General features: G+C 43.9%; 1 protein-coding gene across 8 annotated transcripts in view; it reads right to left on the bottom strand.

Annotated features, from left to right (window-relative positions):
- vav2.L (vav guanine nucleotide exchange factor 2 L homeolog) overlaps positions 1–14,344 on the bottom strand; it is a 118,613-nt gene that overhangs the window by 21,796 nt on the left and 82,473 nt on the right. For all 8 annotated transcript variants that reach the window (XM_041572356.1, XM_018229495.2, XM_018229497.2 and 5 more), the window contains exon 3: positions 2,913–2,971. In XM_041572356.1, the coding sequence (XP_041428290.1) occupies positions 2,913–2,971 (59 nt within the window). The remainder of the gene's footprint in view (positions 1–2,912; positions 2,972–14,344) is intronic.

The following is a 14,344-nucleotide window of genomic DNA, read 5'->3' as shown; positions in this document are numbered from 1 at the left end:
ATTGCCATTTCCACATGTCTTCTCGTTGTTTTTTCTCCCCTCTCTTGCATCATGCCTTACTGACTCCTTTCTGTTCTGCACACAATTTATATTTTATTGGGCACCTCCTAGCTGTGCCAGGGGGAGCATTCATTCATCTAGAAAGTAGGGAGTTCCTGAGCCACTCATCTTCAATCAAAATCCTTGATGCCGTTCTTGGGACTAAATCATCAAAAATTTCCAGTAGACAAACCTCGGGGCATCTGATGGCGTGATTTTTTTCTATTATGAAGACTGTAGTCCAAGATATTTGGGGTAGTTGGAATTTTCTCTTCTGAAGGAGCCTAAAGGGGGTTAGGTGAAATAATTGGGTGATCATACACCCTCTTGGCCCCTGCCCATTCCTTTCAATACAGATTTGGCCAATTTTTCTACACAAATTTTAAGGCCGAGGCAAGGGGAGATTAAGTCTCACTGAAGTCCTCATTTAGGTGGGTGGATTGCTTCTAGGTCTTCTAAGAATTCTCAGTGCTGGGGTAGGTGTAGAAGACATTTGGGCTCTGGAATTGTTTGTGAAACAATTGGGAAAATGGAATACCAGGAATCCCTTGTGGCTTCTGTAGGTCTCCTGTCCCTCACAAAATCTTCAAGGACTTGTAAACCCCATCAAGGACAGATGGTTGTTCAAGAACCACTTGGAGGTCCAACCTTAGCTCAGGGCCTCTGTTATCAGATAACAAAGTTACAAACCTGCTGGTGTATTAGTGATTCCACCCTAAAAATATATCAAGAATACTTTTTATCTTCAAAGTGACCATCATGATTGGCTTTCATGAGCATCGATAAGGACAAACAGTAGCGAGCTGGTCGGATCAGTAACACTCGCCTGTACCTCTTCACTGCGTTTATTAAAAAGGTGCCACAAGAGACTTGACAGCTCCCGGGGAAAGACGCACAGCATGTTAGACAGGGCTGGAGATGACAAGCAACGTGTGATAACAGATAATCGAGAGTGAGAAGGTGTGAGAGGGATACAATGGATGTGTAGCCAGAAACCACAAAGGGAGGCAAGCGAAACTCAAATAAAAATGTGTAGGCGGATTATCAGGAGATGTTTTTATTTTATTTGTCCCCTGAACCATAACAGTAGTTGCCAAAATGTGGGTATTGCACTCCTGGGGTGGGTTTGGAGGGAGCACTAAGACGGAAGGCTAGCTGGGGTGAGAATTGTCCAACATAGCCATTTGTCCAACATAGCCATTTGCTCTCGAAGAGGGGAAAGTCTAAGTGCAGAATGGAAGTAAAAGGAAGGTCCCCCAAGTAAACAGGAGAAGGAAAATTCAGTCTCCGATCCCTCGGCACTGGAGCTTCCTCGCTTGGTTATTGGTCTCTGGATGTTCTTTTGGACATTTGCTAGGAGGGTAGCCATGTTATGCAAATTATAAAGTAGCTGATAAGGCAAGGATGGAGTAGCAAGCAGTGGAAAATTACCATTGGGCAAGGAAAGGGGCAGAATGGGGAGACATGGGGCCAGGAACACACTTGAGAAGGTGGCACAGGGAAAGATAGACAACACAAAGGTGGGACAGGTAGATACAATGTAGGTGTCTGATTAATGAGGGAGGAGTCATTAATGCCAAGCACTGCACCATTGTGAATCTTCCCTTAAAGAGCCCTAATGAAATGACGGCATCTGTAGGAAAGCACTTCCCGGGGTGCAGAAGCCGCACGCCTTGTAGGAAAGTTTACACACACACAGTTGAATGTTTCAGTTCAGTGTAACAGCTGCCGAGTCTCTCACAAAACACAGACACACTCCCTGATTCTGGTGGAAAGGGCCCTGATGGATTTAATGTGGAGTTAAATTACAGAAGAATATATAAACACTGAGGTGTGGTCCTGCCGGCTGAATCTATGAGATATTGTGTCTAGCCGTGTGTGGGGGTGTAATAGGAAACAGACCAACCGCCATCTAACAGGAACCATCAAGCTCTTCCACCAGCCACTCATACACACTTCAATAGGGGTCTGTGACCAAAAGTTGGACCTTCAAGGGGAGCACTGATCAAAGGTTATACCTTCAAAAGGAACACTGACCAAAGGATGGACATTCAAGGGAGGCACTGACCAAAGGATGGACATTCAAGGGAGACACTGACCAAAGGTTCATTCAAGGGAAGCACTAACCACAAGTTGGACATTCAAGAGAAGCACTGACCAAAGATTCGTTCAAGGGAAGCACTGACCAAAAGTTGGACATTCAAGGGAAGCACTGACCAAAAGTTGGACATTCAAGGGAAGCACTGACCAAAAGTTGGACATTCAAGGGAAGCACTGACCAAAGGTTGGACCTTTAAAGGGAGAATGACAAAGGTTGGACCTTCTAGGTGGGCAGTGACCAATGGTTGGGCATTTAAGGGGTACACAGACTGAAAGCTGGACCTTCAAGGAAGGCACTGACCAAAGGAGGGACCTTCTAGGAGGGAACTACCCAATGGTTGGGCCTTCAATGGGGCACTGACCAAAGGCTGGACATTCAAGGGAGGCACTGCCCAATACCTAGACCTTCAAGGGAGGCACTGCCCAAAAAGCTAGACCTTCAAGGGAGGCACTAACCAAAATCTGGACCTTCTGGGGGGCATTAACCAAAAGTTGGACCTTCAAGGGTAGCAATGACCAAAATCTGGACCTTCTGGGGGGGCACTGGCCAACGTTTGGACCTTCAACAGGTGCCTTAGCTTAGCCTGGACACAGGCTGACGTTACTTGACCTGCATCCCCAAACCTTGCTGAGTACTACGGGAAATAAGCAACATCATGATCAGACTTTTCCTACAGCAGCCAGACAGACTGGTAAACGCTGCTGATTGGCTGTAATGGGTTAGGGGATTGTTTTCAGACAGACATTATTAGGAAGCGATATTAGATACTTACCGAATCCCCTTGGTTTGGGCAATGTTGTGGTAGGAAATCTTGGACAAAGCAGCGATCACCTGCAACACAAAAATAGCAAAAGAAAGTCATTAGCGAGGGGAGATAACATTACCTGTAGCGGGGGGAGAAATGCGTCAGTATATCGGATAATTCAGCCCCTCAGTTACTGATGAGATACTGCGCTGCACTAATGCATCCCCATATAATAGTCTAGTGATCAGCGCCCGCATGCACCACTGCGCCAGATTAGCAACACTGCTCAACTCCCCCATGGGTGGATCCATCCCCAATATCAATGACAAAGTGCTGGAGGTTTTAGTACAAGTGCGTGGGAGATGTAATTGCACTCGGGTGATAAAGGGAGAGCGCCGAAGTGGAAAAGTTATTTGCATGTCTGCAAGGCTTTCTGATTGGTTCAATGGCTGGAACATAAATAGGACATTAATGAAATAAAACCTCGTTACAGACAGAGGGACCGGCCCCATGAGGTTCTGGCTGATTTGGTGTCTCAGCAGAGATGTCATTCCCCTCACCCGCCAGGTGAACAAAAAGCGTGGCCTGAGAGCAAAGGCTGCTAACGAGCTTGTTAGGAAATTGGTATATAAATTGGTATCACTGTATATATATACTATATAACCAGCACATTATACTGTCTCCCACTGTATCACATCTCTGTATATATATACACTATATAACCAGCTCCTTATACTGTCTCTCACTGTATCACATCTCTGTATATATACACTATATAACCAGCCCCTTATACTGTCTCTCACTGTATCACATCTCTGTATATATATATATATATATATATATATATATATACACTATATAACCAGCCCCTTATACTGTCTCTCACTGTATCACATTTCTGTATATATACACTATATAACCAGCCCCTTATACTATCTCTCACTGTATCACATCTCTGTATATATACACTATATAACCAGCTCCTTATACTATCTCTCACTGTATCACATCTCTGTGTATATACACTATATAACCAGCCCCTTATACTGTCTCTCACTGTATCGCATCTCTGTATATATACACTATATAACCAGCCCCTTATACTGTCTCTCACTGTATCGCATCTCTGTATATATACACTATATAACCAGCCCCTTATACTGTCTCTCACTGTATCGCATCTCTGTATATATACACTATATAACCAGCCCCTTATACTGTCTCTCACTGTATCGCATCTCTGTATATATACACTATATAACCAGCCCCTTATACTGTCTCTCACTGTATCGCATCTCTGTATATATACACTATATAACCAGCCCCTTATACTGTCTCTCACTGTATCGCATCTCTGTATATATATACTATATAGCCAGCCCCTTATACTGTCTCTCACTGTATCACATCTCTGTATATATACACTATATAACCAGCTCCTTATACTGTCTCTCACTGTATCACATCTCTGTATATATACACTATATAACCAGCCCCTTATACTGTCTCTCACTGTATCGCATCTCTGTATATATACACTATATAACCAGCCCCTTATACTGTCTCACTGTATCGCATCTCTGTATATATACACTATATAACCAGCCCCTTATACTGTCTCTCACTGTATCGCATCTCTGTATATATACACTATATAACCAGCCCCTTATACTGTCTCTCACTGTATCACATCTCTGTATATATACACTATATAACCAGCCCCTTATACTGTCTCTCACTGTATCACATCTCTGTATATATACACTATATAACCAGCTCCTTATACTGTTTCTCCCCTCAATCTCACTGTATCACATTTCTGTGCCATTCACAGTTGGAAAATAAACATGGCTGACCTTTCTCTCTCATCTGTTGAGCCTGATTGAGATGTCAGTCAGGTGTATTGGGAGTCTGTTCCTGCAGTTGGAATGACTTGTGTGACGAGGGGCCATTTATTACAGAGAAAAGGAACCACATGAAAGGCGTTTCTTAGCTGGGTGATGGGAAGGCTGTTGGCTTCTCGGGGCAGTAGGGGTAAATGCCCTCCGGGGTGGAACATAAATTATGTATGAAGACAAATCGGGCTGACGTTACACTGTTGATGCCCAATACTCTCATTTTATGGCTCCTAAAGTGGCAGGAGACAGTAGATGCCCGCAGGCATTCATTAAGCAGACGCATGCGCCAACCACGTAAGGGCTTACAGCTGCCTGGCGGGAAAATGGTGAATCATTCATAGTATTTCTTTCTTCCTCCCATATGTATAAATATAAATATACAGAGAAGGAATGTTCTGGGCACACAATAAGCTATACCCTCATACTGTACTGTCTAAGGGAATCAATATGGCATCTCCCTCCTCCCATATGTATAAATACAAATATACAGAGAAGGAATGTTCTGGGCACACAATAAGCTATACCCTCATACTGTACTGTCTAAGGGAATCAATATGGCACCTCCCTCCTCCCATATGTATAAATACAAATATACAGAGAAGGAATGTTCTGGGCACACAATAAGCTATACCCTCATACTGTACTGTCTAAGGGAATCAATATGGCACCTCCCATATGTATAAATACAAATATACAGAGAAGGAATGTTCTGGGCACACAATAAGCTATACCCTCATACTGTACTGTCTAAGGGAATCAATATGGCACCTCCCTCCTCCCATATGTATAAATACAAATATACAGAGAAGGAATGTTCTGGGCACACAATGAGCTATAAATGCTGGTGTACAAGAGCAGACTGGAGAAACCATTGTTTCAGCTGTGCAAAGCAATGATGCAGGGAAGGGGGATGAGCAGGTGGATAAGGAGGTGCAGGTGGATTACGAGGAGAAGGTGGATAACGAGAAGCAGGTGGATAACAAAAAGATGGTGGATAACGAGGTTCAGGTGGATAATGAGGAGCAGGTGGATAACAAAAAGAAGGTGGATAACGAGGTTCAGGTGGATAATGAGGAGCAGTTGGATAATGAGGTGCAGGTGGATAACAAAAAGAAGGTGGATAACGGGGTTCAGGTGGATAATGAGGAGCAGGTGGATAACAAAAAGAAAGTGGATAACGAGGTGCAGGTGGATGAGGAGCAGGTGGATAACAAAAAGAAGGTGGATAACGAGGTTCAGGTGGATAATGAGGAGCAGGTGGATAATGAGGTGCAGGTGGATAACAAAAAGAAGGTGGATAACGGGGTTCAGGTGGATAATGAGGAGCAGGTGGATAACAAAAAGAAAGTGGATAACGAGGTGCAGGTGGATGAGGAGCAGGTGGATAACAAAAAGAAGGTGGATAACGAGGTTCAGGTGGATAATGAGGAGCAGGTGGATAATGAGGAGCAGGTGGATAATGAGGAGCAGGTGGATAACAAAAAGAAGGTGGATAACGAGGTTCAGGTGGATAATGAGGAGCAGGTGGATAACAAAAAGAAGGTGGATAACGAGGTGCAGGTGGATAACAAGGAGCAGGTGGATAACGAGGTGCAGGTGGATAACGAGGAGCAGATGGATAACGAGAAGCAGGTGGAAGACAAAAAGAAGGTGGATAACGAGGAGCAGGTGGATAATGAGGTGCAGGTGGATAACAAAAAGAAGGTGGATAACGAGGTTCAGGTGGATAATGAGGAGCAGGTGAATAATGAGGAGAAGTTGGATAATGAGGTGCAGGTGGATAACAAAAAGAAGGTGGATAACGAGGTTCAGGTGGATAATGAGGAGCAGGCGGATAACAAAAAGAAGGTGGATAACGAGGTGCAGGTGGATGAGGAGCAGGTGGATAACGAGGAGCAGGTGGATAACGAGGTGCAGATGGATAACGAGAAGCAGGTGGAAGACAAAAAGAAGGTGGATAACGAGGTGCAGGTGGATAATGAGGTGCAGGTGGATAACAAAAAGATGGTGGATACCGAGGTTCAGGTGGATAATGAGGAGCAGGTGGATAATGAGGAGCAGGTGAATAATGAGGTGCAGGTGGATAACAAAAAGAAGGTGGATAACGAGGTGCAGGTGGATAAGGAGGTGCAGGTGGATAAGGAGGTGCAGGAGGATAAGGAGGTGCAGGAGGATAAGGAGGTGCAGGAGGATAAGGAGGTGCAGGATGAATTGGACAGGAATGTTGGTAGCAAAACATGGGAAATTGAGAAAACACATGTGAAGTGTTATTGTTATGATTTGATACTTTATTAATTGATGCTTGGAGTTTTGTTTGATTTTTTTCTCTAATGATTGATTTTGTAAACTTAATTAATTGTTTTAATCAAAATAAAATTCCCTCCCATATGTACAAATACAAATATACAGAGAAGGTTCAGACTACGTAGTTTTTGCCATCCAAGTGCTCATAAATGGGATAGTTCCCTCCTCTAAAAAGCAGTGAATAGGAAAATGGACAGCGAGAGAGAGAAAAAGCACTGGCCGTTTGCCATCAAATTGGCTCAGATGCCAAGTCATGGCGCCGTTTTGATTTTAATTGACCTTTCCATTTGGGTAATAGGATTTTAATCTGAACCTGCTTGTATAAACAACACCCCCCCCCAAGCACCCGTGCGTCACCAGATCACAGATATGGAATACAAAGTCCCATACTCCTGTCTAGATTGCTGCTCAATATATTTAATGAACTCCAAGACCTGCAGTCATTTGTCATTTTAAAGGCCAAGTAAAGCCCCAAGGAACTAGAAGCCATTGCATTTAATATTAGGGCACAGAGCTGCTGTGTTGATTGACAGTTGTAGTCCCTTATTCACACAGGGCTTTACTTGCCCTTTAATTTGTATTCTGCTGGTGCAGATAAATAATAGTTAAAGGGCTGATGTCCTTTTGGGGCAGGCCGGCCAATCCACTGCAGAGACACTGAAGGCCTGCGTCAATCGCTAATTCTATAAGGGAGTAAAAGTGATTAGGGGTCTCTCTGTAACATGGTTATTGGGTTTCTGGCTGCTCCCATGGAGAGAATCCTGGACAAAATCATGGCGGATCCTCCATTAGAAGGGAAAGGTACTCCAATCAGTCCCTAGTCCAATTTCTAGTTTTTAAAGAGACAGCGCACCTGATTTAATTCTATTAAGCCGACTGCAATAGCTATCAAACTGGTGTTTCGTTGTAAATGATCCCATTGAATTCTAGGGATTCTACGGGTCGTGACCCAAAAATGGGTCAGTGTGTTGTTTTGAGCGGATCACCAAGATCCCCCTTGGGTGAAATATTGGAAGAGGAGAAAGTCGTTCAACAAAGTGAAAATGTACTATTCCCAGCTGAAATCCTCCTAATCTGTAAACCCGAGACGTAGGCAACAACGGAAATAGGGGAGAAGGGCTCCCTTTGTCTTTTATTTGAATCTACATGGAAACTCACTTGACTTTATAGATAGCATAGATCCATTATATTGTATGTATTTCTTATTTGAATTTAGCTCTATTCAGTTTGCTTATGCTGAAGGCATACATGGGCCCTTTAAAATGAAAGATCTATCATTTCGAGGAAGCGCTTCATTTAAAAAGTTATTGCAGACCCCAATGTCCTCCCCAGTCCCCACCTCTTCATAACACAATCCCCTGACACTGATAGGAACTAAGTATTGCCACCACCAATAATGGAATATAGAAGGAATGTGTAAAAGTGACCCTATTACTTCCCCTTTAAGAATTTCATTTATTGATATTTCCCCCCCTATAAAGCTCATTTAAATTTAAAGGTATTGTATATTTTGGAAATATCTACAATTCACTGCTTTGATACACTGCTGCGCATGGGAGTGTCACTGCTTTGATTCACTGCTGCGCATGGGAGTGTCACTGCTTTGATTCACTGCTGCGCATGGGAGTGTCATTGCTTTGATACACTGCTGCTCATGAGAGTGTCATTGCTTTGATTCACTGCTGCGCATGGGAGTGTCATTGCTTTGATACACTGCTGCGCATGGGAGTGTCATTGCTTTGATTCACTGCTGCGCATGGGAGTGTCATTGCTTTGATTCACTGCTGCGTATGGGAGTGTCATTGCTTTGATACACTGCTGCGTATGGGAGTGTCATTGCTTTGATACACTGCTGTTCATGGGAGTGTCATTGCTTTGATACACTGCTGCTCATGGGAGTGTCACTGCTTTGATTTACTGCTGCGCATGGGAGTGTCACTGCTTTGATTCACTGCTGCTCATGGGAGTGTCATTGCTTTGATACACTGCTGCACATGGGAGTGTCATTGCTTTGATACACTGTTGCTCATTGGAGTGTCACTGCTTTGATTCACTGCTGCGCATAGGAGTGTCACTGCTTTGATTCACTGCTGCTCATGGGAGTGTCATTGCTTTGATACACTGCTGCACATGGGAGTGTCATTGCTTTGATACACTGCTGTACATGGGAGTGTCATTGCTTTGATACACTGCTGCTCATGGGAGTGTCATTGCTTTGATTCACTGCTGCACATGGGAGTGTCATTGCTTTGATTCACTGCTCTCATGGGAGTGTCATTGCTTTGATTCACTGCTGCTCATGGGAGTGTCACTGCTTTGATTCACTGCTGCGCATGGGAGTGTCATTGCTTTGATTCACTGCTGCGCATGGGAGTGTCACTGCTTTGATTCACTGCTGCGCATGGGAGTGTCATTGCTTTGATACACTGCTGCGCATGGGAGTGTCATTGCTTTGATTCACTGCTGCGCATGGGAGTGTCATTGCTTTGATTCACTGCTGCGTATGGGAGTGTCATTGCTTTGATACACTGCTGCGTATGGGAGTGTCATTGCTTTGATACACTGCTGTTCATGGGAGTGTCATTGCTTTGATTCACTGCTGCTCATGGGAGTGTCATTGCTTTGATACACTGTTGCTCATGGGAGTGTCACTGCTTTGATTCACTGCTGCGCATAGGAGTGTCACTGCTTTGATTCACTGCTGCTCATGGGAGTGTCATTGCTTTGATACACTGCTGCACATGGGAGTGTCAATGCTTTGATACACTGCTGCACATGGGAGTGTCATTGCTTTGATACACTGCTGCTCATGGGAGTGTCATTGCTTTGATTCACTGCTGCACATGGGAGTGTCATTGCTTTGATACACTGCTGCTCATGGGAGTGTCATTGCTTTGATTCACTGCTGCACATGGGAGTGTCATTGCTTTGATTCACTGCTGCGCATGGGAGTGTCATTGCTTTGATTCACTGCTGCACATGGGAGTGTCATTGCTTTGATTCACTGCTCTCATGGGAGTGTCATTGCTTTGATTCACTGCTGCGCATGGGAGTGTCACTGCTTTGATTCACTGTTGCGCATGGGAGTGTCACTGCTTTGATTCACTGCTGCGCATGGGAGTGTCATTGCTTTGATTCACTGCTGCGCATGGGAGTGTCACTGCTTTGATTCACTGCTGTGCATGGGAGTGTCATTGCTTTGATACACTGCTGAACATGGGAGTGTCATTGCTTTGATTCACTGCTGCACATGGGAGTGTCATTGCTTTGATTCACTGCTGCTCATGGGAGTGTCATTTCTTTGATACACTGCTGTACATGGGAGTGTCACTGCTTTGATTCACTGCTGCTCATGGGCGTGTAATTTCTTTGATTCACTGCTGCACATTTTATTTCCCAAGGTTTAAATGAGAAAGGATAGATTAAATAGGGGAAGCAGATAAGCAAAGAGGATACAACCAATATGAACATTGATCTTTGGCAAAGGGAGGGGAGTGCTATAATAAAAGTAAAAGCTTTAGACAAGGATGATCAGAGAATCCCTGCCACCCATGTGATGCCTGCGCCCCTGAAACCATCAATACTCAATTAGTATGAAACCATCTCTACGTAACATTAGGACCAATTACTGCCGGGTATTGATGATCTCTTAGAGTCTGAACATTATCTTCCCTTCATCATTAAGTGATCGTGTCATACCCAACGCCCCTGCTGGGAGCCAATGGGCTTTTCATTTTGGTGCAACATGCTTCTGAACTCTAGTTTCCCCTTTACACTACCCCAAATCCTATTGCCCAAATAAGCAATATTGTGCCCCTTACGCCATCACCCCACAATTAGATTTCTGGCTGTTCTGACTCCAGACAAAAAATACGTTATGTAGTAAATCTGCACGTATTGTGATGTGTTGACTTTATTTAGCACAAACCCGGGGTTGTTTATCCTCTCGGATCTGACCCGACTGGGAACGTTCTCATGGAGTAAACACACATAGAGGGGTCTGTACGGCAAGCGGGCGGAGGTCAGGCCTTTCCCATAACACTGCTCCCAGTACATCACCGATTCAGACTGGGGCTTCTATTTGTCTTGGAGTCGCCTCCATCCCCGGCCATTGCATTTGGAGGGGGAACAGCTCCGGCGGCCCCTCGCTTGTTTAAATAATATCCAATAATACTAGCCTTGCCCTCGGACTCACTAGTCATAAACATCGATGGTCTTAAACAAGGAAAGAAACAAAGGGCCCATGGGAGATGGTGACGGGCCCCGTGTGTAATTATTCACATACACTGATGCAACGGGGTCATAGATGTTGAGAGCTGCAGTTCAGCAACCTCTGAGGATCAAAGGGCAAGAAAAAGGGTGCCAAGTGGTGGTAATTACCAAATTGTACACTACGGGTAATTGCGGTCTCCATTGTGACATCATCCCCAAATAATTCCGCTCCAAACATTCTCTTTCTTTTCTGGTAGCTGAAAGGCTCCCTGTAATTAGTCCCTGCTCGTCTGTAATTGGCCTCTGGCGCACTGAGACTCCTCATTATGTCACATAAACCCCCAATTGTCTGGTTCTGAACTCCCGTGCCAGCGAATCTGTCTCAGCATGCCAGCGGAGAGACGGGCATCACTATAATACCAGCCATGTGTCTGTGCCAAAGTGAGACACTGTATCCTCTATTGAATTTCTTTTGCATGGAAAAGTTCTCCGCCCAGTGTATTAAAGGAAAAGCAAAACTATACTGCTCTATATATAAATACAAATATACAAAGAAGGAATGCTCTGGGCACACAATAAGCTATACCCTCATACTGTACTGTCTAAGGGAATCAATATGGCACCTCCTCCTCCCATATGTATAAATACAAATATACAGAGAAGGAATGTTCTGGGCACACAATAAGCTATACCCTCATACTGTACTGTCTAAGGGAATCAATATGGCACCTCCTCCTCCCATATGTATAAATACAAATATACAGAGAAGGAATGTTCTGGGCACACAATAAGCTATACCCTCCTACTGTACTGTCTAAGGGAATCAATATGGCACCTCCCTCCTCCCATATGTATAAATACAAATATACAAAGAAGGAATGCTCTGGGCACACAATAAGCTATACCCTCATACTGTACTGTCTAAGGGAATCAATATGGCACCTCCCTCCCCCCATATGTATAAATACAAATATACAGAGAAGGAATGTTCTGGGCACACAATAAGCTATACCCTCATACTGTACTGTCTAAGGGAAACAATATGGCACCTCCTCCTCCCATATGTATAAATACAAATATACAGAGAAGGAATGTTCTGGGCACACAATTAGCTATACCCTCATACTGTACTGTCTAAGGGAATCAATACGGCACCTCCCTCCTCCCATATGTATAAATACAAATATACAGAGAAGGAATGTTCTGGGCACACAATAAGCTATACCCTCATACTGTACTGTCTAAGGAAATCAATATGGCACTTCCTTCTTCCCATATGTATAAATACAAATATACAGAGAAGGAATGTTCTGGGCACACAATAAGCTATACCCTCATACTGTACTGTCTAAGAGAATCAATATGGCACCTCCCTCCTCCCATATGTATAAATACAAATATACAGAGAAGGAATGTTCTGGGCACACAATAAGCTATACCCTCATACTGTACTGTCTAAGGGAATCAATATGGCACTTCCTTCTTCCCATATGTATAAATACAAATATACAGAGAAGGAATGTTCTGGGCACACAATAAGCTATACCCTCATACTGTACTGTCTAAGGGAATCAATATGGCACCTCCTCCCATATGTATAAATACAAATATACAGAGAAGGAATGTTCTGGGCACACAATAAGCTATACCCTCATACTGTACTGTCTAAGGGAATCAATATGGCACCTCCTCCCATATGTATAAATACAAATATACAGAGAAGGAATGTTCTGGGCCCTGACTCATGAAAAACAGAACCCTAACTGACTTGCTACATTGCTCAGAAAAGGATAAACAAAGACTCCTTTTGATATCATTTTCATTTACGATTTCTCATTTAAAAACCTGGATTCCATCAGTTCTCTGATTGTGGGCAGTCAAGCAGGAGGAGGGTGCAAGAGAGGAGAAAGTTATCTGTAGGAAGCCAAGACAAACAGGAATGCTCCGTTTCCTATTTTATGGCACAAGAGAGGCCAAGAGATTATTACTGCGCTAAAAGACACTTAATTATATTGTTTAAAGCACCCACGGCTCAGAGAGAGAGATTGACTCCGCCTCCAAACATAAGGGAAAGTGCTAAAGTACAAGGGGGCCAAGCAAGGGGTGCATGGGATCTGCCAAAAATAATGTTGAGTCTGATCCAAGTTGGCCTAAGCCGGTACAGAGAGGCAACAGGAAGGGGATATCCAGAAATAACCAAGGCCAACTCTCCCTGCACATGTCAGGCCAAAGCCTCCTCCTGTGGAACGCACAGCACACAACTGATACCCCAACTGATGGTAACGTTCTACAGAACTATCAACCCAGTGAGAATGAGGAATGAATGGATATTGGGAAGTTGTATCAGGAGTCAGAGGCAGCAGTGCAGAGAAGAGAAAGGGACAGACACAATGACAGTTACACAGAACTATAAACCCAGTGAGAATGAGGAATGAATGGATATTGGGAAGTTGTATCAGGAGTCAGAAGCAGCAGTGCAGAGAAAGGGACAGACACAATGACAGTTACACAGAACTATAAACCCAGTGAGAATGAGGAATGAATGGATATTGGGAAGTTGTATCAGGAGTCAGAGGCAGCAGTGCAGAGAAAGGGACAGACACAATGACAGTTACACAGAACTATAAACCCAGTGAGAATGAGGAATGAATGGATATTGGGAAGTTGTATCAGGAGTCAGAGGCAGCAGTGCAGAGAAGAGAAAGGGACAGACACAATGACAGTTACACAGAACTATAAACCCAGTGAGAATGAGGAATGAATGGATATTGGGAAGTTGTATCAGGAGTCAGAGGCAGCAGTGCAGAGAAAGGGACAGACACAATGACAGTTACACAGAACTATAAACCCAGTGAGAATGAGGAATGAATGGATATTGGGAAGTTGTATCAGGAGTCAGAGGCAGCAGTGCAGAGAAAGGGACAGACACAATGACAGTTACACAGAACTATAAACCCAGTGAGAATGAGGAATGAATGGATATTGGGAAGTTGTATCAGGAGTCAGAGACAGCAGTGCAGAGAAGAGAAAGGGACAGACACAATG

Source organism: Xenopus laevis, chromosome 8L (genome assembly GCF_017654675.1).
Source record: "Xenopus laevis strain J_2021 chromosome 8L, Xenopus_laevis_v10.1, whole genome shotgun sequence".
Classification (NCBI taxonomy): Eukaryota; Metazoa; Chordata; class Amphibia; order Anura; family Pipidae; genus Xenopus; species Xenopus laevis.
The sequence above is the reverse complement of the archived record's forward strand: the minus strand, read 5'-3'. Positions and strand labels throughout refer to the sequence as shown.